Source organism: Aspergillus brunneoviolaceus, assembly GCF_003184695.1.
Source record: "Aspergillus brunneoviolaceus CBS 621.78 unplaced genomic scaffold BO95scaffold_41, whole genome shotgun sequence".
NCBI classification, from domain to species: domain Eukaryota; kingdom Fungi; phylum Ascomycota; class Eurotiomycetes; order Eurotiales; family Aspergillaceae; genus Aspergillus; species Aspergillus brunneoviolaceus.
Window position 1 is genome coordinate 214,536 of NW_020290771.1, and position 26,999 is coordinate 241,534.

The window sequence follows — 26,999 nt, forward strand, 5'->3', positions numbered from 1 at the left end:
GCCTCGCCGCGTGCTCACGTGACGGAAATCATGGGACGCGGGCGAGACCGGCTCGGGTCCGTCCGATCCCCTCCTTTCGTCACTTCTACCTTTCTTTCCCTCCTACTCTTCTCTCTCCCCTTCTCTCTCGTTTGGATCTCTCTCAACCTTCCCTCCTCCACTCTACAGTTTGTCTACTTGCTGTCTATACGCTCTGCCCATCCTGCCTGTCCGCGCGCTTTCTCTCCCTCAAATTTCCGCCCCTCTCACCCTTTCGACTGACCCAGACTGTCTCCCTGGTTCAGTCGCCTCCGTTGTGCCACCTACCCCGCGAAACTCTTTTATGCAATCAGAGCCTTCCACAGTCTTCGACCGCTCGCCTCCGGTTAAACCCTTCTCGGAAGCACCTCTCGATCCTACCCAGCATGGACATGATTCGCATGGTGAGCAACGAGTCTCTGGGTTTCGCGATGGCGAGCCTGGAGACTGCATTCTCAGCCGTGACTCATCCGGCGCACAGCCGCACTTAAACGGGCGCTCTGCGACTCCACCACCCCTCCCGTCGTCTATTGACCCTGTCGGCCAGTACGAGCTTGCTGCTGCGGCGCACTTTTCCAGGAGCCCCGCCGACCGGGGCCTCAAGGTCACGCCCTCAGCATCTACGTACTCGGGCTTGTCGCTGGAATCTTTCCCCAACGGTATGCTTGCACCTCGCCTCTGGTCCAAAGTAGGGATTGGCAGACTGATTTGCTGTGCTGGATAGAGGTACTCACGCACATTCTGTCGCATTTGCCGCCTCCGTCCCTGTCGTCGATTGCGCTGGTATCTCGCCGGCTTCACACTTTGGTCACCACGCCCCACGCGTGGCGAATTGCATTTTCTCGGTACTTTCCCGGCCCGTACACGGCAGAGGATGGGGTATGGCTGTCTGTTGGTGAAAACTCGGACCGTGTGACGTCTGATAAGCGCTACTTCTCGCGGTTGACTGCTCTGGCTTCATGGCGGAGCGAGTACATCCTCCGCACACGTTTGCTGCGGTCGCTCTCCCGGGGCAAGCCGGGCCAGTTCGAACCGCCGAAGAGATCCAGCACCGTCCGCACTGCGAATGTCCGCAATGGCAGCGCTGTGGTCACTTATACCTCCCAGCTTCTGTACCCTGTCAGCCATCTGCACGGCTCTTTTGGGTCGGAGGTCACCAAGAAGGAACCGGTTTTCATTCATGGGGCCTCGGAGCAAGGCATCGCCTCCGCCAGCGACCCGTCTGCGGTCAAGGTCGGGACCTGGGGCCTTTCCGATCACCAGATGTTCCGGCATTTTGCCGATCTCTTCCCTGGTGATGCCGAGTATGGGCTCGGGTCCGGAGACCTCGCTGGCATGCCGAATCGCATGGACGTCAGTCAGCCGTATGGTATGATATACGGCGAGGCTTGTCCGCAGGGCCGCGCCTACTTCATCTCAACGACCGAGCAACGCGGTAGATTTTTGGGGTTGTCGGATCTGGGATCTCAGCCTCATTTGGGGATTCCCGCGCTCAATCACATTACTAGCGGTACCACTGCTGTGTGGATCGCCAAGTCCTCCAATATGCTCAAGATGACTGATGGCTTGATTGCAATGCTTTCAGGTTCATCCACTGGTATTTTGTCAGCGTACGCTCTCGGCCCTCATCCTACCTATGAGAAACGGTACGAAAGAGGCCAGGTGACCGCGAGATGGGTACTATGTCCAGGGGTTCCCATCGTCGCGATTGCTGTCGATGAGAGTTTCTCACCAAGACGCTACGCGCGTCGTCGCATTTGGGCGGCTGTCCTCAATGCACTGGGCGAGGTCTTCTACCTGTCTGATATCCCACGACAGCCGGATGTGGCTTCCACGAAGCTGACTGCTGAAGAGTACGATCAGCTCGCGTGGAAGACTGGTAGAAGTGCCCGGTGGGAGTTGGTAGAACTGACCCGGCGAACTGCTCGACCGGACCCGTTTAGTCGGGAATTTCTCGATGGTAGCTACAGCCCCAGATCATCGTCTGATGCCATGAAGCTCGACGAGAAGCAGATTATCGCAGAGACTAAGGAAATCGAGCGCTTCCTCTCGTTCAAGCCCAAGCACTTCAGGAAAGTCTGCGAGGGTTGGGATATGAGACGTGAGCTGATTGTGGATTTTGCCGGAGACGATGGCCAGGGCGCGGGCGAGTCGCTCATAGTGATCTCCTGTGGCATGAGCGAGGATGAAACGGCGGCGATCCGACGTTACACCCGCAAGATCTCCAAGCTTGCCATGCCGCCGTTGAGTCTCGGCCCCCTCGCTATGGATGGTGCTCCTGCACCGTCCCTCTTCGGAGGGCCCGTGAAGTCACCTATAACACCCTCATTGGCCGGCACGTCCGGTAGGTCTACTCCATCTCGCGCCTCAAGTGGGTTCGGTGAATCGGTTTGTACAGCCGCAAACACCGAATGGTGCATCTCGGACTTCAACTTCAATGACCGGAAGTCTGTCCAGATAACGACCACCGCCTTGGATCTGTCAACTTATGCCTTGTTGACGGCGGATGAGGATCCGCTGACTGGCATGTCTGGTAGTTCCGCGTTCTCGTCTGCTATGTCGTCTCCATTACCACACCTCAAGCAGGCCACATCAGACACCGATGTACCAGGTCAACGCGGAAGGTACATGGCTGTGGGAACTACCACGGGAATGGTGTTTGTCTGGGACGTCCGATCTCCGGCCTCGAGGAACCCCGAGATCATCAAGGACATCGGGCCTATCCGCGTCATCCAGACTGAGTCGCCGCAGGTGTCTAGCGTAGCATTGACGTCGCTGTACTTGGTGCATGGAGGCAACGACGGCCTCGTTCAGGCCTGGGATCCTCTGGCATCCTCGACCCGGCCTATTCGGACCATCAACTCACGGTTTTCCTCGCGCGCTCGTCGCCGTCTCGTCCAAGCCGAAGCATCCATGCATGGAATTGGCAACAACTATTACGCCACCGGCGCTATCTGCCTCGACACGGATCCTACTGTGCTTCGTGGCATGGTCGCGTTAGGCACTCATCTGCGCTACTGGTCTTATAGCGCCTCCGCTGCCGACCAGTACAAGTCCAGCAAGCGACGACTGCGTCGCGGGCTCCGAGGCAGCAACGGCGCTGCAGACGGCGGCCAGCGTTTTAACAACAGCGGCCGTGGCGCACTGAACGACTACATCCAGGACGAACGGGTGGAAATGGAGCGCCAGAGGATCGCCGACGAGAAGGAACGGGCGCATTTAAGCCAGCGCTTCGGCGTGGATCTCCTGGGGCCCGACGTGAGCGAAGACCAACTGCTCGCATACGCCCAGCTCCTTAGCGAAGAATCCTTCTCTAGTGAGGCGGTCAAGCGGGGTGGCAGCGATATCGCTTTACCCGGCGCATTTCCCAGCGCCAGCTCCGCCGTCAGCACCTCTCCAAGCGACACCATCGGTCCAAACGACAGCTCTTTCGCGCCGGACGAGCTCTCCTCCGCCTCCTCCCCGTACGAAGACCCTCTGGACGACGAAGAGAACCTTGACCCCGAGATCGCCGAGGCCATCCGTCTCAGTCTCCTGGACCAGCCTCCGCTCCCCAAGCCCGACCTCGGCCCGCCTGCGTTCGACCCAACCCCCTATTCCACTTCCCCGTCTCCTCAGCCAGCCTCGACCTCCCCGGTCCTGCCCGAGAGCAGTCGCCAGCAGGAGATCGACGACCTGCAACTCGCGATCCAGCTGAGTCTCGCCGAGGCGGAGAGCCAATCTCAGTCCCAGCCGGAGGAATTCCCCGCCCTCGCCCCGTGGCCGGCTACCCCGCCGCCTCCTCCGCCCTCGTCCGGCAGGGATAAAGGCAAGGGGCGCGCCCTTTGATCCGAGTTTTTCGGATCCTTTATAGAAGTAATCCCGTGCTATGTTGCGTCCGTGTAATTTTTCTAGGTGTTTGTTTCATATCTTTTCCGGAATTGTGTCCGCAGGGCGGTCTTCCCCCTGTGTGGTGATATTTGTGGTTGTTGTGGTGCTGTACCTACGATGCGCTTTCTGTGCCTTGTTTAAACTCGCAGGGGTTGGTTTCTAGACGTGCTTTTGGGATTGTTGTAACTTGTGATTCAGATATTGAATGGATGGATCTACACGTGCATAATAGAAGAGAATCTACACAAAAGAGATGGGACTGAATATCCCGTGAAACACTTGACTGAGACTCACACATAGCACACTTCGTAGTAAATGTCAGGTCCTTGTTCTCAGACTACTGCTCCCGTAACTATCTGGTTAAACATATACATAACAATAAACGTGCACAAGCAAAAGCGACCCAGGAATGCAGCCCGAAAGGGAAAGGTGTGGTATATACAGCAGATGGATTAGACGATATCGATATACTCGTAGCATAAAGCAGGGCAACCAAAGCAACCAAAGCAAGCAACCAAAGACCTCATATTCCCGTGTCTCCCTCCCCATTCATGCCAGGCCCATGGCCCCGGCCCCCGGGGCTTTCAAAAATGGGGGATGTGGAACAAAAAACAGACCAGACCTGTCATACTTTGTACATGAAATTCGTCTCCACGCCAACCGACCAAACCGGGGTCAGGGTGAGGCCCCCTGCGGGATTAAGAACACGTTCGCCGGGAACAAGAGAATCATCGTATAGATCAATCAAAAGGATGAGCGAGCTAATGCCATAAGAACATCGGCGCGCGTAAGAAAAATATATAATTCAAGATTCTATATAATGTGTTGAGAATGGGTTCACAGCAAGAATGCGGCGAACAGGGTGACTCCGCTCAGGAGACCGAGGACGGAGGCGGACATCTGAGCGGCGGCGGTGGTGGCACCGCTCTCGTGGGAGCTAGAGGAGCTCGAGCTGCTGGAGCTGCTGGAGGTGCTGGAGGTGCTGGACGAGCTGGACGAGTTGCTGCTGGTCGTGGTGGAGGTCTCGTTGTTGGGGACGTTGGACGCGTCGTCGGCCAGGACGGTGTACTTGATGCTCGAGAGCTTGCCGCCGCTGGAGGAGTAGACGGTCTGGGGGATCGCGGTCGACGAGACGGTGACGAGCTTGCCGACGGTGGCGTTGGTGAAGCCGTTGCTGATCCAGTCGTCGACCTTGGTGGGGCGGCTGGGCAGGTCCCAGGAGTTGAGGAAGGTGCTGGTGCTGATCAGCGCCGAGTCACAGGTGACGGCCTCCTGGGAGGTCTGGGTCGCGTTAGAGGACTCGATGCTGCTCATGTCCAGCTTGCCGTACTGGGTCTTCAGGTTGTCGTAGTCGGTCAGCAGGGAGACGGTGTCGCTGCTGTTGACGGCGACGAGACCGTAGTTGTTCGCCTCCTGCGTCCACTCGTAGACCAGACCGCCCGAGAAGACGGCGGACATCTCCTTGCCGTAGAGGGTCGCAACCTCGGAGAACGTGCGGGGCGTCACCAGGTTGCAGCCGTACTCGGAGAAGAAGACGGGCAGCGAAGAGTTGGAGAAGTCCTCGACGAGCACGTCGTAGCCACTCTCCTTGTAGGTGGAGTCTCCGCACCAGGAGTAGGAGTTGAGACCGAACAGGTCGGCCTGGGAGCTGGTCGAGTTCTTGAGGTCGCAAGACAGGTAGTTGAGGGTGTCAACGAGGATAGGGCGCACGTCCGCAGCAGAGTAACCGACGGGGATGGTCCGGTTTGCGTTCTTAGCGATGTAGTCCTTCATGTCGCGGGTCACAGCCTGGGAAAACATCGGATTTTAGCTATGTTGACAGTTGACAGTTGGCATGAGCGCAAGGCAAATAACGTACCCGAATGTAGGCAGGGGCCTCGTAGACACTGTCCTCGTTGATGACCTCGTTGCCCGCAAAGAAGGCAAGGGTGTTGGGAAAGTCCTTGAAGGCCTCGATGACACCGAAGACTTGCTCAAAGTACACGGCATTGTAGGTGCCAGAGGGGTCGGTACGATCCAGAGAGCCGCCGTACAGCGGGGAGTTAACATCCAAGATCATGTAGATACCGGCACCGTTGAAGATGGAAGCACACTTGCTGTGATCGATGGTGGGCGACAAGTTGTAAACACGGATAGTGTTGACACCAAGGCTCTGCATCAGGGCGGCATCACGAAGACAGGCGTCGGGCTGGCTGAGGGGATCCTCAGTCGTACTGAAGCCAGAGGAACCACCAGGCTGGTAACTGTGTACGAGTGTCGACTATCAGCGATTCTGTTTCTATGAAAATGGCACGACCAGGGCGAACTGGACTGCGGGGGCTTGCTTACTCGACACCCAGGATCTGGAAGCGATCACCAGTCTTGCTGTTGACAAAATCGGTGCCTTTGACAACAAGGGGGGTGACAGCATTGGCAGTAGTAGCCAACGCGCACGCAGTGGCGAGCAGACGAGCGTAAGTCTAGGTAGGGTTAACTGTTGTTCTTGGCTGGGATGATCATGATGATCACGATCATGAGGAAGTATAGGATGGTTTGTTGCCTGAAAAGGGGGGCACCCACGGGAACCATCTTTTCTTTTCTTTTTGTTTTCTCTCTTCCTTCCTTTTCTATAGAAGCTGATGATGATGATGATGATGATATTCAAATGTGCGCAAAGTGCAACAGCAACAACACAATTCTAGGTCGATGTCTAGCACCGAATGCAGCGAGCGATAATCTCAGAACGAGTGAACGAAGGACTTAACCAACGGAAAAGAAACGAATGACGAAGAAGGGGAAGGAAGAGGGAAGCAGCGAAGGGGGATTCAGGCTAACGCTTACAGAATAAAAAAAAAGCAGGGAAAGCGAGCATGATTAAGTACAACCAACCTTCCAAGGTCAGGGAAGGGAAGGGGGGGAGGGCCGGGCAGCAAGACATGAACCCATCCCTGGCCATTTCTCTCCTCCACTAATACTTGAGCAAGTACTGTTAACCAGTGGTTTTCGGTGGTTTAATCACGGTAAATCCATCGCGCAAATTGGCAGTGGACCTGGTCAACCTCGCGTTCCACCCTCATTGGCCTGACCGGCACTGGGGCGAGACAAGCGGCACCGACGATCGACCCTGGCACGAGCTGCGAATTATTGCGCTGCTCATCCATTACGCACTTCGAGGTCCGTGATTCATGAAACAAAGGATCATCGGCGGAGTGAGTGGCCCCCCCCGTCATTCATTCATTCTTGCATTCATGCAACGGTCGCAGATAACTGCAGTTAACTTGGACCTTTCATCCCTTAGTATACTTATACTTTTAATCATCTTTTATATCGACTGCCACCCATTTTCTTCCCGATGACCCCGTCTCACAGCAATAAAGAGAACCACTGCTCGCTTCTAAGAATACACGCCCCAGCAGAGAACAAATAGCCGGAGCAAGGAAATCACGGAAAAACATGAAAAAAATCATCAGCATCAACCCACACAAGTCATGATGGCGCCGAGCATTACCAAGAGATGTCCGTCTCATCGACACTCAAGACCCAATGCAAATATACAGGGGAAAACGATAAAAGGAAAAAAAAATAAGGCAAGCAGAACACATGAACGACCTAGGAAATTACACGAGTAGCGGAGAGGGAAAGCGGGATCAAAGAGGATGTTTAGACAGATCCGTCCGGGAGGGTGTGCAGCCAGACCATGACCCTGCAGAGACTGGAGGTCACCACAGTAGCGACACCCGTTCCAGATCAGAGGTGCAGGTTCGAGGCAGAATGCGGACGGATGGAGAAGGAAAGAGTAAAGGACAAAGAGAGTCGATCACGGCGGACGAATTTACTCCACACCGTGGCTCTCCGGGCCGGAGCTCTCTGCCGTGAAGGAGCCGAGCTGGAGGCCGGCATCCATGGCGACCATCTCAGCCAGGATCTCCAGGACCTCCTTGGGAACCGTCTTGTCGTAGATGGAGATGAGGTCCTTAGGCTGGGGGTAGACCTTCAAGGCCTTGTAGAAGCACAAAGCGGCCTCAACGGGTTCTGCTCCAAGGTTGGTATCTATATCGCCGGAAGATTGCGGAGAAAGGGCGCGGAGGACGAATTACCGCGGAAGACACATACCTTCAGCACAGAGGGACTCGCCGCGAGCGACCTGACCCATGAAGTAGGCCTCCTTCTCCTCCAGGTCCGTAGGGAAGCCCTCGTCCTTGGCTTGCTGCACGGCGGCCTTGATGGACTCGCGCTGCATGGCGCCCTGGGCCTCGGCTTCCTCCTTCTCAACGCGGGCCATGCGGCGGTTGTTCCGCTTGAGGGCGCGACGGAACTCTGGGTCGGTCTGGCGCTTGTGATCGAAGTAGACGGCGTAGGCTAAACAGGTACGGAGAGCGAGTTAGCAACACGCACGTCACGCAGGCCATAGATAGCATGGCGTAACTGAGTCTTACCCAGAAGACCGGTGATGATCGTGCCGGCGGTGGCGGCCACCAAAGTGGAGGTTCTCATGATGTAGGTGGGGATGGAGGAGACGGTGATGACCGGGGAGAGACAGCGAAAACGAAAACAGCGCGGGAGATGGAGATGTAGCGAGTCGACTCGAGGGGAGAGAGTGGAAGATGACGACGAGATGCGAATGGCTCAATTGGGGAATGATTTTGCCGGGATCATCATTTCTCCGCCTCGGACTTACCCTCCCGCTTCGGCCTTCGTGCCTGGAGTTGATCATCATCATCATCGGCCGTCGTTGTCGTTGTCGTCTCCTTCCCCTCTATTATTCTTCCCTCTCTCTAACAATTCTCCCGGTCGATTGCAGGTTCAATCTTCTCCTCTTCTCCTCTTCCCCCTCCCGCCCCCCTCTCACCTTTCCTTCCTGCTACGTCACCATGGAAAGCCGTGGCTTGACCCTTCGCAGCAAATCTCGCCGTCCTCGACCCCAGATTAGTGCTCCGAAGCCCATCTCCGGCCCTCTTCCGCCTAATACCATCAGCCCCAGTCCCAGCACTTCGACCAGCGCTTCCGCTGTCAGCAAACCCGCCGTCCCCGTGCATGGGACCACCGCCAGCTCTGCCAACAAAGATGCGACCTCCGATCTCGTCAAGCGACGGTACTCGACCCGGTTCAACCAAGTCCCTGACTTTGATGGTGTGCCGCCAGTGCCCGGCCTACCTCCGCTCCCGGCCACGTATGGAGGACTGAGCCCGCCCGAGACGAGTCGCCGACCCTCCACCGAATCGTCGGGTCCGCCAAAGGTGGACTTGGATGCGCTGCGGGATCCCAGTTTGCCCGTCGATAAATGTGAGTTGGCGTGGCTTTATTTCCAACCCAGCCGGCTTCTTGGACGCTGACTTTGGATCTAGATGTGGCCAACCTGCTTGCGAACGCGTCGGAAGAAGAGATTGAGGAATACCAGCGCAGTCTACGAAAAGTCAAGAACCGAACATCCACCGACCTCCAGCAGAATGTATACCAGAACCGGACCCAATTCATCAAGATCAGTAAAGAAGCGGAAAAGCTCAAAGGGGAAATGCGCACCCTGCGCACCCTGATGGCGGAGCTGACTACCACGCTCGGTCAAACTACAGTCGGCACCACCCCTAACCCTATGTCGCCCATGCCCGATGAACGACTGCCCAAGCGTCACGCCAACCGCAGCTCGGTCGCAAATCTTGAGAGCATGTGGAACGTGCAGCTGCAGACGTTGTGGAAGACCGTCGAAGGATCGCAGAAGTTCTTGCCGGTGGTGCCGGGCCGGCACATTGTGATGGAGAGTGGACACTGGGTCGAACTGGATTCGGCAACATGGAAGCCGCGGCGCCCGGTGCACATTGTGCTGCTGAACGATCACCTGCTGGTGGCGGCCAAGAAACGCAAGCGCGTGGATCAGAGCAGCCATCGTGGTCCCGTGCCTACGAAGTTGGTGGCAGAGGAATGTTGGCCCCTTCAGGATGTGGATATGATCGATCTCGGGGCCAATCTCGGCGCGGGGGTTGCGCGCGAGGATGCTGAAGACCGGGGCATCACGAACGCCATCAACGTGCGTGTCGGAGGCAAACCTTTCACCTACCGGCATGACAAGCGGGACAGCTCAGCCAAGAGTGACCTACTGGCCACGTTTCGAAAGACGGTCGAGGATCTCCGACGCAACCTCCGGTCGGACACCGAGGCCGCCGGCAAAGCTGTCCCTGAGGTAATAGGCTATCGCCACGCCTCGTACTCTCCGCAGCCGGATCGGCCGGTCAGTATGGACGGTGGGCGAGACAAGCCTGAGGTGCGCATTGATGTAGACGGCAAGCAACAGAACCTGCGGTGGGTGGAGGGTCAGATCGACGAGCTGGACATTGATATTGCCCTGCAGCGGTTCGAGGATGCTGTGGGCCACATCGAGCGGTTGCGCAAACTTGCCCGAGGGTTAAAGGGCAATGCGGTCGCGCAGGACGTGATCACAACCAAGGTGGATGAGCGTGCGGCCGCCCTGGCCGAGGTATTGCTGCGTGCTCTGGTGGACACTCCCTCCTTCCCTCAAGCGACCAAGACCAAGTCGACGTGGCTGATGCGCTTGGGCTTCGAGGACCAAGCTAGGGAGGCTTATCTTAAGGCGCGAACTGATGTCATATCCAAGCGGATCAGGTGGGTTTCTTTCTGCTCCCATCGTAATGAGCTGAACTGACGTGCTACAGAGCCTGTGTCTTCGAGGGCGACCTCCCGATGTATATCTTCCAGATTTCCTACGTCTATTTCACCTTGATCAAAAACACCATCAGCATTTATCAGCAATGCTTCCCGCCGGCCATGTCCAGTGCCAGCATCCGCTGGGCCAAGCATCACCTCGACGGCTTCAATGCGCTCCTCACGCGGCAGCTGAGCAGTGTGCAGCGGGGGACCACCGTGTACCAGAAATGTCTTGATATCGTGTACGAGTATGCCAGCCTGCTGACCGAGGTTGGAGTCGACTTCACCGACCTGGTCGCCAAGGGGCTGGAGGTGGAGGATTCAGCCGAACGGCCGCAGATGACGCGCTCGGAGTCGTTGATCTCAGGACTGGCTGAAGCTGCGGCGGCCGCGTCGCCAGTCATTTGAAATAGGGGATGTCTGATCTGTAGCGTTTTTGTTACTCTGCGCACGCTTGTCTATATTTTTATTTTCACTACCCAGCCTCGGGAGGCTCGTTATGTACAATTCAGCTCTGTGCAAGCTTGTTGCTTTGAGATGTAACTTTAGATGCATACTATTATTATACGTCAGCCCAGATCTGCTTCATCCCTTAATTTATACCGGACACTATGCGCTCTACATCTTACTGAATGACCACGTTGAGTGGCGGGATTGTCTTCAGCCGGGCCGACTTCGGCCAGGGGAATAAGCCTGAGTCTTACCCTTAACGGAGTGGAGACTGTGTCCTCAGGCGGCGATCTGCCGTCACTGTCAGCCATATATACCCACCTGCAGTCCTGTGCTGTCTGTTCAATTCAAGGTCACAAAACAGAGTTCGGGTCAAGAGTCTACATGGTATGAGCTGAGAAGCTACCGATCAGTCACCGTAGTGAATCTCAGCATTTTCCGTGCGACACTTTTTTCGCTCTATGAGAAGCGCAGTACGTAAGAGGAAAACACGCCCGGCTGCCGCCCGAAGCCGAGGAGGCCATCGGCGTCCAGAAGTAGTGCCGAGCGAGGGATGCAAGCCCCCCCGAAGTGGCATGCAGTTGGCCGATCCATAACGAGCAATGGAGGGAACAAGCGGGGAAGCAGTGGCTGCGTCGCTGATTCTTCAGTTTTTTTCTGTCTTTCTTTCTCTCTCTGCCATACACACGCGCGCGCTTGTTTTGGTTCTAGACACTCTATCTTCTTCGTCTTTCCTCACTTTCCTTCGTTGCCCGTTGCCACGATGGGTCTCACCGCAGAGGTAGTACAGGACCAGCCATCCTCATCGCAGTCGAGGTAAGATACAGACAGACATATAATCCCTTCTCCGCGGACAACGCACCTATCCGGCTCACATCCTTGAATGATAAAGCTCTTCCGCACTGGCAGCGCTGCCGGAGCTGCCCCTCTTCTGCGCGGCCAAGGAGCATGCCCAGACTCGCCCCGACCACATCGCCGTCGACGATGCCACCAAGGCCCAACAATTCACCTACCGCCAGCTGCTGGCCGATACGGCCGCATTGAAGCAGCATCTGCTGGAGACCCTCGCGCTCACGGAGACAGGGGATCTGGCGGAGCGTCGGATCGCGTTCCTGGTGCCTAATGGCTATGATTACGTTGTGACACAATGGGCCGTCTGGGCGGCGGGGGGGGTGTGCGTGCCACTTTGTAGGTTCTTGTCCGGCGGTAGATGAACTAGACTTGTGGGTTGGGACTGCTAACCATTTTTGCGAAAAGGTACCTCCCACCCCGTGAAAGAGCTCCTGTACACGATCGGGGACTCGGACCCCTCATTGATCATTCTGCATCCCACCTTTGCCGGAACCCAAGACGCTTTGCTGCAGGGGCTCAGCAGCAGTAGCAGCACGATCCCGTTCATGCACCTCACCCCATCCCAACAAAAACCGGAACCCGAGCTCGCCTCGCTCGCCATGCCCGCCTTCTTCCCTCTCCAGCCCGCACAATGGGCGCTGACCCGCCGGGCGTTGATGATCTACACCTCTGGCACGACCGCCAACCCGAAGGGTTGCGTGACCACGCACAAGAACATCACGTTCCAGGCGCGCAGCCTGGTGGAGGCGTGGCAGTACACGCCGGCGGACCGGCTCATCCACGTGCTGCCGCTGCACCACGTGCACGGGATCATCAATGGGCTGGCGGCGTCGCTGCTGGCGGGCGTGACGGTGGAGATGCACCCCAAGTTCGACCCGGCGACAATCTGGCGGCGGTGGGCCGAGGGCGGGTCGACGATGTTTTTCGCCGTGCCGACCATCTACTCGCGGCTGGTGGACGACTTCGAGGCCCGCCTGCGCGGCACCCCGCAGGAGGCGGCGGCGCGCGCGGGCGCCCAGGCCCTGCGGCTGGTGGTCAGCGGGTCCGCGGCGCTGCCGACGCCCATCAAGAAGAAGTTCGCCGCGTGCACGGGCGGCCAGGTGCTGCTCGAGCGCTACGGCATGACGGAGATCGGTATGGGCATCAGCTGCGGCTTGCCGGTCGAGCAGCGCATCGACGGCAGCGTCGGCTGGCCCCTGCCCGGGGTGCGGGCGCGGCTGACGGAGAAGGAGACCGGGCGGGTCATTGAGGGGGTGGATGAGGATGGGATGATCGAGATCAGCGGTGATAATGTGTTCCGCGAGTACTGGCGGCGGCCCGAGGCGACCGCCAAGGAGTTCACCGAGGACGGGTGGTTCAAGACGGGCGATGTCGCCCGGCGCGACGCGCAGGGCGCGTACTACATCCAGGGCCGGGCATCGGTGGATCTGATCAAGTCCGGCGGGTACAAGATCTCGGCGCTGGAGGTGGAGCGGAAGATGCTGGGGCTGGACGCGATTCAGGAAGTGGCTGTCGTGGGGCTGGCTGACGAGGAATGGGGCCAGCGGGTGGCGGCGGTGGTGAAGCAACGAGCCGGGGTGAGCTTCCCTTACTAGCATTGACGTATCCAGAAGTACAAGACCACTGACATCAATACGCAGACGGAGCCGCTGGAATTGGGCAGTCTGCGCGCGCAGCTCAAGCAGGAGATGGCGGCGTACAAGGTGCCGACGGTGCTGAAGCTGGTGGATGCGATTGAGCGCAATGCCATGGGCAAGGTGAACAAGAAGACGATAGTGAAGAAGTATTGGCCGGAGTTGGCTGGGTGATTGTATAGACTGTAGAATAGAGTGAAAGCATTGTGCGGTTGGCTGTGCACAAATAAAGATACCTTGATCAGGGATGATGTTCTTTTCCGGGTTCCTTCGACAGCCGTCAGTTTGATAGCATCGAGTACAATCTGCATCAAAGATAAACTCGAAAGTTATCTGTTCTCCAATGACAGCCTTCAGCCGCGCGATGCAGCCCGACAAGAATCTCTTCCATCATTCAATGGCTATTTCTGGCAGTACACTGAACCAGGGTCAGCCAATATCCACAAAATGCCTTTGCCTGGTTGCGCATCCTTCCACCCGAGAACTACTGCCCCTCATGTGTATACGCCAATGCAGATATACGTGAAGAAGAGGCTATTCGTTCTCCCTCTTACCCTCCTTACGAGTACATACACTACTACCCAAAACAACTTCAAAGGGAAAAAACAAACTTCATCCATTTCCATAAACGATCTTCAATTCCAAAAACAAAGACACGATTACAGCTTACTCACCCCATTCACAAGAAAAAGAAAGGGAGCCGAGCTAATCAATCAATCAATCAATCAATCAATCAATCAATCAATCAATCAATCAATCCACCCCCATCGCCGCCCTCTCCAAAGCCTCCCCCTCCCCCTCCCCTTGCCCATCCTCGCAATCCTCCAACAAACCCAAATCCACCCACTCATTCACCTCCTCCTTCAACCCAACCTGTCTCTCAACCCATTCCTCCCACGCCCCCTCCCCAAAAAGCACATACGGCTTTTCCGCTGCCCAGGGAATCGCCAACATTGCCAAGAACCTCAATTCGAGTTCCAGATGCACGAGCATCGCCCCCTCACCATCACCTTCCCTATCATGGGGCTGCCACAGGCAAATCGGACATGTATCCGGAAATCCCGTATGCGGAACCCTCCCCGCCTTTTTGGGGGGTGTTGCAGCCCCAGCCCCAGCCCCAGCGGCATCCTTTGTGGTCGACGCAGCATCGAAGAAGGAATCATACTCCGCGCCGATATTCCGGCCCGTCGCGAGGTGCTCCACCCAGCCGTGCACCGTGACGAACCCCTCGGCTTCTTGGGATTCGCAGGCCGGGTAAAGACAGGTGAGGTGGCGGAGGTCGGCGGTGAGGTGGCTGCGCCAGGAGGATTTGTCTTCGAGCAAGGAGGTGGGGACCGGGGTGAGGCAGTAGGGGCATTGGAAGGTTGCTGTTTCTGATTCTTGTGAATTGGTGGTGGAGGGCGGCGGCTGCGTCCAGTACCCGTGAATCACGGCGTCGGCGTGCGGCGGCGCGGGGAAGTTCACGCCGCGCTCCTGGAAGGCGTGGAGCTGGTCGAGGGTGTACACGTCCGAGGAGTGCTGTTGGAGCGCGAGGATGTAGTGTCTTCGTTTGATGTTGAGGCGGATGAGGCGGTGGTGGAGCGGGGTGAGTGTGAACTCTTTGCGTGGATCTTGGGGATCACGAACAGTATCACGAACGGTGCTCTGCCGCTGCTGCTGCCGCCGCCGCCTCGCAAACCACGCCTCCAACTGCGCCGCAAACCCCCGGTATCCCTCCGCGTGGAACCGCTTGTCCGCGATCTGCTGCCACAGCGGCGGGGGGAGTTTCTCGTCCTCGAGCTCGTCGGTGATGACCGCCCCCAGGTCCTGCAGCCACCACCGCGCGGTGTCGAACGTCCGCCGGATCTGGTCGCGGAGGTGCCAGCGCGCAGTCTCGACGTCCTGGGAGGTCTGGATGGCGGAGAGGACGTCGGCGGTGGGGAGCGGGGTGGAGGTGTTCAGGGATTGTGTGGCGACCGCCGCGGAGGCGTCCAGCGCGGCCAGCTTCCCGCCGAGATCGAGGAGCTGGAGGGCGGCCTGGCGCAGGTGGCCGATGTGCAGGGTGTAGGTCGATGATGGGTCCTCGCAGGAGTTGCGGGCCAGTTCTTCGAGGTGCAGGTAGCCTCGGCGGTCGTAGACCAGCTCCCGGAAGGTTTGGTAGAGGTCCTGCGCGGTGGAGTGGTAGTCTGTCAGACCGCTGTTCTGCGTTAGCTGGTGGAGGTACTGGCACATCCAGGCGGAGATGAGGAGCGTACTCATTTTGCTGTTTCTAGGATGGTGGAGTTAGATTGCAGTTGCAGTTTGCCGACTGTACGGTAGGTGATGCGCGTTGGATTCTGAGTTTGTTTACCGACAGGCGATGGAGATGATATTTACTGTGAAACTGGAAGACATGAACCTGGTATTTATACAGCAGCGAAATACATCTAATCTGAGGCTGTCCATGTTCAGCAAAGAACATATCCCATTCGGTCCGTGAACAAAGACCCAAGCCCATTGACTCCGCCCAAGCCCTTATTCTATACAAGTGCAACAAAAGATTCAAGGCAATTTCCTGGTAACATCCAACAACAACCTGAAAGCACATCCCAGCAGATCGGAGAAGTCCTTACCCGTGATGATGGCATGTTAGCTGAGTGATGCAGTAGCAGCAGGAGCAGCAGTAAACCCACGCCCCACCACGACCACCAACCCAACCACCAAACCAACTACAAAAGCCAACGTGCGGCAAGCAACGCACGATACAACCTGAAGCAAGTATAGTACTCCTGACCCTGGAAAGTAAAAGATACTAAAAACCAGGGTACAGATCGGCGCCTCCCGTGCCTCCTCCCCGCCACATGCCGTTATCTATCCAAATGATTGGGTGTGAGTCCGCATCCCCGGGGCGCCCGGGATCTCCGTCGGAAGTCCCTGAAGAAAACATACCCCGTCGAACCCTAATCGACCAGTGGTCTGCGTTGCTTGGCCCATTCCCTGAAGATAATCTCGACTGCACTGCAATGCAGCTGCAGCTCCAAAGGCACCGATGTTACCTCACTCGGAGCTTCATGCATTAGACTTGATTGACATGTCGGGGATCGGAGGAGTCCGTTGACGCTGTCTGGGTACTAGATAGACTTCCAGGGGGAAGGGATAAATAGGCCTGGTTATCTCGCCTCAGATCAGTCCAACCCAACCTACCCAGCACAAACCACCTCAGTCCATCCCCAGCCCTATCCAATACAAAAAACCGAAGCTACCAAAATGTCCGCTATCAAGGTAAGCCCCCATCCCCCATCCCCCTACCCCCAAAACCCCCAACTAATCCCTGGGGACAAAGACAATCCTCCTCCCCCTCCTCCTCACCACCTCGCTGGTCCTGGCCGCCCCCGCCCCCGAGCCCAAGGCCGAAGAATCCTGCGCCTACACCTGCGGCAGCACCTGCTACTGGGCGAGCGACGTCAGCGCGGCCCAAGCGAAGGGGTGGTCGCTGCACGAGTCCGGCGACACCATCGACGACTACCCGCACGTCTACCGCGACGACGAGGGGTTCGCGTTCGGCGTGTCCGGCACCTACTACGAGTACCCAATCCTGAGCAGCTTCAAGGTGTACACGGGGGGATCGCCGGGGGCGGATCGCGTCATTTTCAACTCCAACGATCAGTTGGCCGGCGTGATCACCCACACCGGGGCGAGTAGTTATGATGGGTTTGTGGAGTGTTCTTAGTTTTCTTTGATCGGGGATGGGAGGTGGATGGGGGGTATGGGGGGTATTGATTTGGATTGGAGGAGGGTCATTAGGGCTGGCTATCGGGGGAAACTGTGTGTACTGCGACTGTTCCTTTTGATAATAGCAGCCTCGAAAGGGAAGCCTGATATCTCACTGCAGAAATCAATCGAATTAAGAGTCAAGATGACTTGATGGACCCCCCCAGTTGGAATGGTAGAATCTCACCGCACGTATGCAGATATTGATGTACGGGTACCTAGTGGTCTTGAAGGGTACCGTGGCAGCTGGATGGCCTATCGAGATGAACAAACCCGAGCACAGGTGATGATACATACTGTAACTTATGTGGCGCGCTTCTCCTGAATCCTTCGTCTCCTTCCCGCTCATGCCCCACGCCTTTCCCAGTCGGCATGCAAAGAGTCATGGCTCTGAGGGGGGCTGATCCGTTGACTTGTCCCTACTATCTACGGGGGAGCAAGGTTTTTTGTTTTGATGGCCTCAGCCTGTTAAGCAAGCCCCTACTTGCAGCTCTTGGAACCATTTGATTTCGTCCCATTGAGGTGCCGTTCGGTTCGGTGGAGTGGCTCTGTTGCGGGCGAGGGGATCGGACAGCCGTTTCGCCATTCGGCCTTCAAGCTCCACAGCCGAAGTTGTAGGAAGACCATGTCTACTCTCCTCTCCTGGGATTCCTGCACAGCACCTGACAAATACTCGATGTGCTTCCACCGAGGCGATCATGAGTTAGTTGGCTAAATCGCCATCCCCTCTCTTCTCTGGGCACTGCTTCGCAGGCCGGAGCGGATACTGACGGACCCAACCAATAAATCTCGAAACTGCTCAGTGCAGCGACCAACATGATCTGCCGCATGTCGCAGGACTAGGGAATTGGTACTCCAATAAAGCTCGTGGGCCAGGCAGCCGAGCTACTCGAATCAGAACTATACGCCACGCAGTATCGCCGGGTCAAACCGTAGCCCTACTACAATCCCTGCTCTCTCATCTACACATACCACCGGTTCACAAGCAGAGGGATCAATTATTACTTCTTCCTTGTTCCATCGATCGACATGTATGTTGACTGGGACCCCTTCCGACTTCACACGCAGTCCCCGAGGGTTGCCGTCTCCCAAGCCGGATGTTTTTATCCAGAGCTGTTTAGACATCTGTGACATGCTCCAGCTTTGCGATGTGTGATAGACAGCACTGCTGTTTTCGAGAAATGGGGCGAGAATCACATGATTCTTTGGGGTACGAACGATGTAGAATGGGCCAGAGAGAAGAATAAGAGGGGAGAGGAGGTTGGCGGAAAGTGGGCTCATTCTCTGGGAAGGACGGAAAGACAAACGGCAACTTCTCAATAGCTATCCATGTGACCCGACGACCCAGGCTCATGTACACCGACAGTTGGTACAGTACATGGTCATAAAACAAATCGCCTACCGCCACTTGTTATCCCAACCACCCTGTTCCACGGCAAAGGCGATCGCCAACTCGCTGAAGCGAGCCATGTGCTGTTCCGCAAATGTGAGTAATGAGCACGACCAAGACCGGGAAACCACTCACGTCAATGGAGAAATACCCCGTCTCATCGTCCACGTCCATCGTATCGTTGACGCCATGGACGTACGGATCGAAGTTGCCCGGCATTCTCCCGCCGGCCAGGGGGTTGCCCTCCGACGCAAAGGCCGACGGGTAGTTGAGCTGCGTGAAGGACATGTAGTCCGACCCGGCACCGCTATCCCACAACACATCACAATTAGAACTGTAGGACGACGGAACCGAACCGAAGGAAAAATACGTACGCGCCCAGTTCATACACCTCCGTCGGAATCGAGATATACTCGCGACTCAGATTGACCGTCCAGTTCGTCAGCGCCGCATCCGCCTCCGTCGCGATGAACCCGATCTCCTCGGTCGAATTGTGCGCGATGAACGCCGTCATGTCCTGCCCCAGCGTGAGTCCCACGGGATGATGATGATGTAGAGAACGGGGGCAAAAGGCAAACGTACAAACTCCAACATCGCCCCGATCCGCGCCCCTTCCTCCTTTTTGTACCGCGCAACGGCCTGGCTCCCCAAGAGTCCCCCCTCCTCGGCCGCGTACCAGTGGAACTCCACGGGTCCGTTCTTGGGCGTGTATCCGCTCGCAGCCAGCACGCGGAACGCCTCGAGGATGCTGACGGTGCCCGAGCAGTCGTCGTCGGCGCCGGGCGCGGGCAGCAGCGGGAACAGGTAGTTGGCCGAGTCTTGGTGGGCGCCGATGATGGTCAGCGGGAGTGAGAAGTTGCGGACCTTGGGCTCGAAGCGCGCGATGATCGAGGACTGGGGGAAGGCGTGGGTGAAGTACTCCAGGGAGATGTGGGTGCGGAAGGGGGATTCGTCGATGATCTTGAGCGCGTTAGTTTCGTCCCGATTGCCCGAGTCCTGTGGCAAGGGTACGGACCTTGGCGATGTGCTGGTAGAGCCACTGCGAGCTCATCTCGCCATGGATGCCCCCGTAGTACCGGTTGTAGTAGCTGGTCATGTGCCGCAGCACGTATTCCATGTGCGCCTTCTCGACCTGATCAAACAGGGGGCGGACGTAGCGCTGGTGCGTCAAGTCCGGCAGGTCTGGTAACCCCGCAAAAATTAACATTGGAACCCCCGGATGGAAGAAATGTATATGTACGCACTCGCCGAACCTGCAAGGGCATGCACCTGCTCCGCGTAGAAACCCTCATGCTCCGTGATGTCCATGAACTTCTTCCCCTTCTGCCGCAGCAGCAGCTTGTCGCCCTCGGTCATCCACTGCGGCTGGGGCTCTCCGCGGACGTGCAGCAGCCGGGGCTGGGCGAGGAAGTCGGCGCTATCGGGGCTCAGCGCCAGAAAGGCGGCGACCGGGTCGTCGGGGTGCTCGCGGAGGGCGGCGTGGACGCGGTCTTCGTCGAGGACGAAAATGGCGTCGTCATGGCTGTAGGGGGCTTGGTTGGGGGATTCGAGGATCTGCTGGTGGCTGCTGCTGAAAGAGCTGGACGCACCGAGTGCGGACTGGGCGGTGCTCAGGAGCAGCGGGAGGGTCAATAGAGTGCTGCGCATGGTGGAAATGAGGTGGTGCGGTGGAGTTGGGGAGTTGGGGAGTTGGGGAGGGAGGGATAAGCTGACGGGAGGGATGGAGTGGGTGCGATAAGAGGTATTTGTAATTCTGTACGGGTAGCCCGAGAAATCGGACCTCGGAGCTGCGGCACGGACCCCAAATCGCGGATAAGATAAGCCTTGGTCCTGCTGGAAGACTGCCGATTGGCTGAGGGTCGGTATTCTCCAGGCAGCGCTCCTCCTACCAGTACCTAAGACTATTCAGGCTGATTGCAGCCGTATATGATTTCTTCATCAAGAGCTGAAATTTGCCAACTGGATTCACAATCTCACATACACTCTCCTGGGAGATTGAAGTATTGTGCAATCCAAGGATCAACAGCCCGCCCTTCGTCATCGAAGGGTCTTTCAAGTGCCTATCGGCAAGTTGATGGCTGAAAGCTCAACGAGACATGTGCTCGAAGCAAGGGAAATCTATCTTCGGGCACCGAGATCCTCGACATGACTACACATACACACACTAGCATTACCAAGTAAACCCCAACCGGTCCGCGACGGGCAACAGCCACACACACCACGCGTCGACCTCGGTGACAGCGACATCCACCTTATGGGACGAACCATTGTACCACAAGTCAACCACAGTGGGCTGGTCATGCGGCTCGGAGGGGTTGAAATCAGGCCCGGCGACGGGATGCTTGGCGAACCCCGCCCATAACTCTTGCATGTAGGCAGTCATGGCCAGCGTGTCCGCGGGCGTGTCGGGCAGATGCGTGCCAAAGATGACGGGGATCTCCGCCCCGTGCACCGCCCCGTGATTGGGGATGAATGTCCCGGGGGCCGCCGCCTCCGTTGACCACCGATACCGCCAGACACCGGACCTGCGTTTGTTGTTGTTGTTGTTGTTGTTGTTGTTGTTGTTGTTGCTGTTGCTGGCGGTAGTCACGCTGCAAGCCCGACTAGTCGGACAAGTAAAGACGATATCGCTAGCGAGACGAACAAGCGGGCCGTATTTATTCTTCGAAAGCGACGACGAGGAGGAGGAGGGGAAGAGGAGCTTCGCTGCTGCCTCGTCCGCCTGTTTTCGTACCTCCTCGGCCGTTGTCACGAACGGAGGATCGTGCCGCAGCCCGGTACTGATTAGTCGGTCGTGCACGCGATGCCAGGTGGTGTGCACCGGGTCCGTGGCGTTGGAGGACAGGGCGTACACCATGCCGCTGAGCTCGTCGCGCGTGGAGCCCAGCAGCAGCGGCACGTCCGCCAGCCCCGGCCCGTTTAGGATGTGGTCCGTTACGTTGGTGATGCACGTGTGGTGGTCCTCGACGGGGGCGAAGTCGAGTTCGGCTTGCGCGGCGTAGTCGCGTAGCTCGACTGCGTCGACGCGGCGGAGGCAGGCGAGGACCTCCTCGTTTTTCTCTTCGGCTCTTACATCCTTGCTGGGACGGGGATGATCGTGATCAGATCGGGAATCGGATTGGGGTTGGGGATCGGGGCTACCGGTGCAGTTGAAGTGCTCCGCCGCGTTGAGGTAGTTGGCTGTCCCGTTACCGCCGAACGCGCGCGCGAACGACTGCATGATCGCTGCGCGGAAGGGGGGTCGGTCCTTCGGGCCCGGGGGTGCAGCCAGCAGTTGTTGCACCGAGTAGCCGCCGGCGGACTGGCCGAAGATGGTCACTTTGGAGGCGTTGCCGCCGAAATCGTGGATGTTGCGCTGTACCCAGTCTAGGGCGAGACGTTGGTCGAGGAAACCTGCGTTGCGGTGGGTGAGGGGAAGGGAGGGCGAGTTGGAGAAGCCAAAGACTAGAAGTTGTTCTCGTTGGTATGAGGGTTCTTCTTTGCTATCAAGCAAAAAAAAGGGGGGACGGGTGATACGTACTACTTAAACGATAGTTGAAGCTCACGACGATGATGTTTCCACGGACGGCAAGGGCGGTGCCCTCTGTGAATGGGTCTGATGATGTGCCCCAGGCCAGATTCCCCTGGATTTGCATTCAGAAATTGACTCGGATACAGAAGACAGGAGTAGAGAGTGGGGGGCTTGGAACTCACGCCGTAAATCCAGACCATCACCTCTAGGTCTGTGGCATTCGATCCCCGAGGGGTCCAGACATTCAGATACAGACAGTCCTCGTCCTCCGTCCACGGGTTATCCTCTGTGGTTGTCATCGCGAGCCCGTCGGCGTGCGGCATCTCTGCATGATTGGTTGGCGGGATTTCGATACAAGGAGCACGGTATACGCACTGTTGAAGTCTGCAAAGACCTGCATACAGGAGGGTTTGAACTCCTGGGCATAGATGGGAGACGGCCACGGCGCTGGCTCTTCGGGAGGTGCGAATCGCACCGGGGGCGACTGGGCGAAGGGGATCCCGAGATACACATTGGCTGTTTCTGTGCTGGAGGGGAGGGCCTGCGTGGTCCCGATGACAATCCCCGAGGCGATTGTCACGGTTGGGTTGGGAGAAGCCACTGGGCTGATTACTTGCTGGATCGGATACATTGCACGGGAGATCACCAATTGCAAGGGCTGGCGAATCACCATGGATGGACTTTCAAGCGACCTCTGCTGGCTTTATGCTGGGCATATCCAGTGCTACGACGCCGACTCGTGAGGTCACGACATCGCCATCTCACCGTTCCACTAACCTCGCTTCTTTGTGATGACATGCTTGCCTCTGTTCCATGGCGCTGTTATCGACGCAGATGGCTTTCAATTGGCTCTGGACAACGGAGATGTGTCATGCGCACAGATGCTGAAGTACCTACGTGTCGGATTTAGGGCTTATGTTTTCTAGTTTCAGGGAGACCCGTATCCCCCCAGCGTTATGCTCGGTATCTGATTGACAGCCCACCGAGTCCAATTGATTGACTAACCTCATCCAAGCACTTTTCTATCGAGTCGAGCCTCAACCGCGAGGTCTGAATCATACACTTGCCAGTACCTCACCCACCCGGAGGTACCTCTTCAGAGTTGAGGTACCCAACCACCAACCACCTCACCGCATCGCAACCCTCACACCACCAGTTAACGACTTCCCCAGATCCAAACCCGCATCAGACTCTACCGTCATCCACACATCCATGTTCTCATCTTTTCCCCCGCGCCAGGTATGCCATGGATACACGACGACGTTCTGCCAGCCACGACTCGCCTGGCCGTCCTCATCCACCTTCCACACGCGGCCATGCTCATCCAGCTCTTTGAGGGTAAGTCGCGTGAACCTTTCGGGATGGTTGGCCTGCAGCATGTCCAGCTCCGCCGCGGACCGTTTGATGTCCGGTGCGCAGAGCACCCAGACGCCCCCTTCCTCGGTGCCGTAGGAGAGACAAATGACGAGTTCTCGGAAGTGGCTGTTTGTTTTGATTCCTGTGTGCGATTTGATTAGAATAGGGGATGGAGAAACAATCCATAGACAAAGAAAAAAAAAAAGAGGGCTCGTACCAGCCGCCCAGAACTGCAGACGCGCAATAAAACCCTTATCGTCGGCAAACTGAAAATTGAAGCCGCGCAGATTATGATAATTGACTCCAGCGTAGGCGTCGCCTCCCCACCACAGCTCCTGGGACGGACGAAAGGCCAAGTCTGGCGGGGTGAGGTGCGGGCTCACGGTATTGAAGGTCACCTCCACGGGGACCTGGTCCACGCAGGGCCAGGGCTGATGTTCATGGAGACGATTGCCACGGAACACCCTGTCTGTTAGTCTCACGGGGAACAAGACAGGCCGCATTCGCTACATGGTCAGCCGGACGGTCTGGACTTCTGCTGCCACTGCAAACATGACCGCGTGCGGACAGTTGCTTGTGTGAGCCCAGGCACGGACTTGAAGGTTAGTTAATTGTGACGTCTGCTACTGGATGATGATGATAAGAAGAGAAACCTCGCGGTGATATCAACAGTCCTGGAGTATAAGACGTGCTTGGGTGTGGCGGTAATCATAGTCTAATGGAGAGTTGCATCAGGGCCCCATCCATAGTGGGGATTTAGGTTGGATCCGGAAGTATGTTGGGCCCCAAAGCCAGTTCGGTACCGTACCGTACGGTATGCTGTATGTAACAAGGTAAGCTTTCTTTCCAAGTAACTTACAAAGTGACTTGGTCGAGTCATAACTTATAACTCCCATCATTCTCCCGCTTCCTACTGCCGGGGTTCCACCCCAATCTCTTCCAACCAACCTCCTCCTCCTCCTTCTACAATTCTCTCAGAAAGAGGCCATCCAGCATGGAGCTTTTGATGTTGTTCGGGCTGATCGCTTTCCCGATCTTCCTCGTTGCCACCTGTTTCCAGCGAGCGGCTACAGAGAATACGCTTCCCAACCGGCTCATCTCGTGGGTTATCGATGTATGCGTGCATCGCACTACAGCCCTGTTGTTGAGTAGAGTTGCTTGAACTGCCTTCTAACACATCCACCAGGTCTACCTCCGCGTGCGCTTCCCCATCAAGTCGGCCGACGGGCAGACGACGATCCCCGGATGCCGGTACGTGTACCCGAACGGACAAGGCAACATGGCCAAGTTCTACCAGGACCAGTCGGTGCAGTGGCGCGAGCAGTTCGGGGCCATCTACCGGATCTGGAACGGGATGCGGCCCGAGGTGATCGTCGGGTGCCCGGAAGACATCAAGGCGATCTTCCACGACTCGGGCCAACACCTCAAGGCCCAGGACATGAACGCCGGGTGGCTGGCGGGCGCGCTCATGGGCCAGTGTCTGGGGCTGGTCAACCAGGACCGGTGGGCGCGCATGCGCGCCGCCATGGCCGAGCCGTTCCACCAGCGCACTGCCCCGTCGTACATCGGGCTGATGGAGAAGCGCGTGCAGCAGGCGCTGGACGCGATCGAGGCGCAGAAGTTGCAGTCGCCGCCCCAGCCCGACGGGACGCCGGCCGCCTCCTTCGTGGTGGACCCCGCGCAGGAGCTGCTGTACCTCCCCTTCTTCATCCTGGGCGACATCCTGTACGGCGCGATGGATGAGGCGATGGAGCGCGAACTGCGCGAGCTGGCCGAGCTGCGCGACGCGCTGTGGAAGCAGGCGATGGGCGGCGGGCTGGCGCGCTACGCCATCGGGCGATACCTGCCGGCGCCGCGGCGCCAGCGCCAGCTGCACGAGTTCCACGCGCGCTGGAAGGCGTTCAACGACGGGGCGGTCCACCGCGCGACCGCCACGCACCACCCGGACGCGCCGATCGTGGCGCTCTACCGCGCGGTGGCGGACGGGCAGCTCTCGGAAACCGAGCTGCTGCACACCCTGGACGAGCTGGTGTTCGTCAACCTGGACGTCACGGTCGGCAACTTCTCGTGGAACCCGGTGTTTCTGGCGGCGCACGCTGCGGTGCAGCGCGAGGTCGTGGCCGAGATCCGCCAGGCCCGCCGCCGGCGCGACGACGACGGAGATGGCGGCGGCGGCGGTGGCTGGAAGGGATACCTGGCCAGCTCGTCGACGCTGCTGCAGGCGGCGATCCTCGAGTCGGCGCGCCTCAAGCCCATGGCCTCATTCGCGGTGCCCCAGGCCTGCCCGACCGACCGGCTGGTGGGCGGGTTTGTGATCCCCGCCCACACCGAGATCGTCGTCGACACCGAAGCCCTCAACGTCCACAACCCGGTCTGGGGCGCCGACCGCTACGACTACCGCCCGCGCCGCTTCCTGGACAAGAGCCCCGTCGCCTGGCGCTACCATTTCTGGCGCTTTGGCTTTGGGCCCCGCCAGTGTCTGGGCCGGCATGTGGTGGATCTGCTGCTGAAGATCCTGTTGGCCCAGATTGTCGAGCGCTACGAGCTGCTCCCGGCCTGGACGGAGAGTGAGAAGCCCGCCGGCGAGAAGATGGAGTATCGCTCCTGGGAGAAGAATCCCGATGTCTGGATGAATCTGGCGATGCAGCCCATTGCGTGGAAGAAGCGGGCGGTGGAGAGCGAGCTGTGATGGCTGTTGTCTAATCTTATCTTGCTTCAAGTCTGCTTGGATTTATGCTCTACAGAAATGAGACAATCTTCTATCATTGATCCTGAAGCTTGTGCCCGAGTAAAGCTTTATCGAACATCGGCCTAATTCCGAGAATGCTAGGTGTAGAGTGGGTGCAACAGTGTACATGCGATGTTAGAGAAGAAGCTAGTGGATCCCAATACACGGACTTAGTCTTCATTGACATAATATATCAGAGCAGATCAACGTACATGCTATGTTAGAGAAGAAGCTAGTGAACCTCCCAATACACGGGACTTAGTCTCCATTGACACAACACACAATACCGCAAAGCAAAGCAACGAAACAGCCGACCAGCCCACCCAGCAAACAAAGCCACGCAATGGCAGACCATCCACCTCACGCATACGCCTTCAGCTTCAACCATCGAGCTAAGAGTTCATCTCACCAAACAGGGGGACGCAGCGTAGCGTCACTACAGGAACAAGCTACAGGGTCCACTTTCCGAGTACGCTACACTAGACCTACACCAAGTTACTCAACACAAGATAGACACCTCGACCCAACGCCCCAACCCAGTCTAGACCAACCCATCCAGTCCACTCGAGACTGACGTACCGGTGATTCCAACTCCACGTCGCCGTCCGATGCAGTGGCTGGAGCCCGGCGAGAAGACATCCATGCGCGGAATGCCTAACGCAGCACCCCCCTTCCGGCCCCACCCCACGGGGGTCCGTTGCGTCGTCTAGAGTCTTGCATCATGCTCAATGCAAATCCCCCCAGTAGGAAAAACCTCTGCTTCTCTTCCTTCGCTGCATTCGTCGTGGGTCGATGGACGGGAAAGGAACCCTCTGCCAACACACT

General features: G+C 57.5%; 11 protein-coding genes across 11 annotated transcripts; 5 read left to right on the forward strand and 6 right to left on the reverse strand.

Annotated features, from left to right (window-relative positions):
• Nucleotides 1-30: 30 nt before the first annotated feature.
• On the forward strand, nucleotides 31-4,176 carry BO95DRAFT_482919 (F-box and WD domain protein; the record flags this gene model as incomplete). The annotated part of the gene is made up of 3 exons (XM_025590270.1): nucleotides 31-56; nucleotides 169-677; nucleotides 743-4,176. 3 exons carry the CDS (start codon nucleotides 31-33, stop codon nucleotides 3,844-3,846), a joined length of 3,639 nt encoding a protein of 1,212 aa, XP_025441355.1. The 3' UTR covers nucleotides 3,847-4,176.
• A 549-nt stretch (nucleotides 4,177-4,725) lies between these two features.
• gel2 (1,3-beta-glucanosyltransferase gel2) lies at nucleotides 4,726-6,456 on the reverse strand (the record flags this gene model as incomplete). Its single annotated transcript, XM_025589071.1, has 4 exons — nucleotides 4,726-5,676; nucleotides 5,747-6,131; nucleotides 6,217-6,347; nucleotides 6,397-6,456. 4 exons carry the CDS (start codon nucleotides 6,454-6,456, stop codon nucleotides 4,726-4,728), a joined length of 1,527 nt encoding a protein of 508 aa, XP_025441356.1.
• Nucleotides 6,457-7,363: 907 nt separating this feature from the next.
• Nucleotides 7,364-8,461, reverse strand: BO95DRAFT_482921 (TOM complex receptor protein TOM20). Its single transcript, XM_025590271.1, has 3 exons — nucleotides 8,304-8,461; nucleotides 7,981-8,226; nucleotides 7,364-7,917 (listed from the first exon to the last, which is right to left on the reverse strand). The coding sequence occupies exons 1-3, from the start codon at nucleotides 8,359-8,361 to the stop codon at nucleotides 7,700-7,702; spliced, it is 522 nt and encodes a 173-aa protein (XP_025441357.1). The 5' UTR covers nucleotides 8,362-8,461; the 3' UTR covers nucleotides 7,364-7,699.
• Nucleotides 8,462-8,596: 135 nt separating this feature from the next.
• BO95DRAFT_443801 (exocyst subunit EXO84) lies at nucleotides 8,597-11,075 on the forward strand. Its single transcript, XM_025586736.1, has 3 exons — nucleotides 8,597-9,150; nucleotides 9,213-10,482; nucleotides 10,533-11,075. The coding sequence occupies exons 1-3, from the start codon at nucleotides 8,739-8,741 to the stop codon at nucleotides 10,930-10,932; spliced, it is 2,082 nt and encodes a 693-aa protein (XP_025441358.1). The 5' UTR covers nucleotides 8,597-8,738; the 3' UTR covers nucleotides 10,933-11,075.
• An 801-nt stretch (nucleotides 11,076-11,876) lies between these two features.
• On the forward strand, nucleotides 11,877-13,634 carry BO95DRAFT_365114 (acyl-CoA synthetase; the record flags this gene model as incomplete). Its single annotated transcript, XM_025582681.1, has 3 exons — nucleotides 11,877-12,162; nucleotides 12,232-13,403; nucleotides 13,467-13,634. Coding segments are annotated over 3 exons (1,626 nt in total), but the record flags the coding sequence as incomplete, so codon positions are not given.
• A 423-nt stretch (nucleotides 13,635-14,057) lies between these two features.
• BO95DRAFT_498786 (uncharacterized protein) lies at nucleotides 14,058-15,875 on the reverse strand. The gene has a single exon (XM_025590928.1). The coding sequence runs from the start codon at nucleotides 15,696-15,698 to the stop codon at nucleotides 14,214-14,216; it is 1,485 nt and encodes a 494-aa protein (XP_025441360.1). The 5' UTR covers nucleotides 15,699-15,875; the 3' UTR covers nucleotides 14,058-14,213.
• A 667-nt stretch (nucleotides 15,876-16,542) lies between these two features.
• Nucleotides 16,543-17,148, forward strand: BO95DRAFT_498788 (ribonuclease-domain-containing protein; the record flags this gene model as incomplete). The annotated part of the gene is made up of 2 exons (XM_025590929.1): nucleotides 16,543-16,700; nucleotides 16,762-17,148. Exons 1-2 carry the CDS (start codon nucleotides 16,686-16,688, stop codon nucleotides 17,146-17,148), a joined length of 402 nt encoding a protein of 133 aa, XP_025441361.1. The 5' UTR covers nucleotides 16,543-16,685.
• Nucleotides 17,149-18,443: 1,295 nt separating this feature from the next.
• BO95DRAFT_443803 (Zn-dependent exopeptidase) lies at nucleotides 18,444-20,287 on the reverse strand. Its single transcript, XM_025586737.1, has 6 exons — nucleotides 19,823-20,287; nucleotides 19,595-19,761; nucleotides 19,162-19,539; nucleotides 18,954-19,096; nucleotides 18,715-18,886; nucleotides 18,444-18,662 (listed from the first exon to the last, which is right to left on the reverse strand). The coding sequence occupies exons 1-6, from the start codon at nucleotides 19,842-19,844 to the stop codon at nucleotides 18,588-18,590; spliced, it is 957 nt and encodes a 318-aa protein (XP_025441362.1). The 5' UTR covers nucleotides 19,845-20,287; the 3' UTR covers nucleotides 18,444-18,587.
• Nucleotides 20,288-22,017: 1,730 nt separating this feature from the next.
• Nucleotides 22,018-22,399, reverse strand: BO95DRAFT_443805 (uncharacterized protein; the record flags this gene model as incomplete). Its single annotated transcript, XM_025586738.1, has 1 exon — nucleotides 22,018-22,399. A coding segment is annotated over exon 1 (287 nt), but the record flags the coding sequence as incomplete, so codon positions are not given.
• Nucleotides 22,400-23,217: 818 nt separating this feature from the next.
• On the reverse strand, nucleotides 23,218-24,000 carry BO95DRAFT_464622 (uncharacterized protein; the record flags this gene model as incomplete). The annotated part of the gene is made up of 3 exons (XM_025589072.1): nucleotides 23,218-23,588; nucleotides 23,664-23,911; nucleotides 23,957-24,000. The coding sequence occupies 3 exons, from the start codon at nucleotides 23,998-24,000 to the stop codon at nucleotides 23,218-23,220; spliced, it is 663 nt and encodes a 220-aa protein (XP_025441364.1).
• A 346-nt stretch (nucleotides 24,001-24,346) lies between these two features.
• BO95DRAFT_415683 (cytochrome P450) lies at nucleotides 24,347-26,135 on the forward strand (the record flags this gene model as incomplete). The annotated part of the gene is made up of 2 exons (XM_025584359.1): nucleotides 24,347-24,560; nucleotides 24,633-26,135. Exons 1-2 carry the CDS (start codon nucleotides 24,441-24,443, stop codon nucleotides 26,133-26,135), a joined length of 1,623 nt encoding a protein of 540 aa, XP_025441365.1. The 5' UTR covers nucleotides 24,347-24,440.
• Between the last annotated feature and the right edge of the window lie 864 nt (nucleotides 26,136-26,999).

Bases quoted from the DNA above. Each gene is read 5' to 3' on its own strand.
- BO95DRAFT_443803 (XM_025586737.1), bottom strand. From the start codon at position 19,844: ATGCCCTTGCAGGTTCGGCGAG. The intron at 19,097-19,161 runs GTACGTTTGCCT...ACGCTGGGGCAG, and splicing joins TCGGGGCGATGTTGGAGTTT to GACATGACGGCGTTCATCGC. The intron at 18,663-18,714 runs GTGAGTGGTTTC...TTTGCGGAACAG, and splicing joins CGGGGTATTTCTCCATTGAC to CACATGGCTCGCTTCAGCGA.
- BO95DRAFT_498786 (XM_025590928.1), bottom strand. From the start codon at position 15,698: ATGAGTACGCTCCTCATCTCCGCCTGGATGTGCCAGTACCTCCACCAG.
- BO95DRAFT_482921 (XM_025590271.1), bottom strand. From the start codon at position 8,361: ATGAGAACCTCCACTTTGGTGGCCGCCACCGCCGGCACGATCATCACC. The intron at 8,227-8,303 runs GTAAGACTCAGT...GTACCTGTTTAG, and splicing joins GATCATCACCGGTCTTCTGG to CCTACGCCGTCTACTTCGAT. The intron at 7,918-7,980 runs GTATGTGTCTTC...CCGGCGATATAG, and splicing joins CGAGTCCCTCTGTGCTGAAG to ATACCAACCTTGGAGCAGAA.
- BO95DRAFT_443801 (XM_025586736.1), top strand. From the start codon at position 8,739: ATGGAAAGCCGTGGCTTGACCCTTCGCAGCAAATCTCGCCGTCCTCGA. The intron at 9,151-9,212 runs GTGAGTTGGCGT...CTTTGGATCTAG, and splicing joins CAGTTTGCCCGTCGATAAAT to ATGTGGCCAACCTGCTTGCG. The intron at 10,483-10,532 runs GTGGGTTTCTTT...GACGTGCTACAG, and splicing joins GTCATATCCAAGCGGATCAG to AGCCTGTGTCTTCGAGGGCG.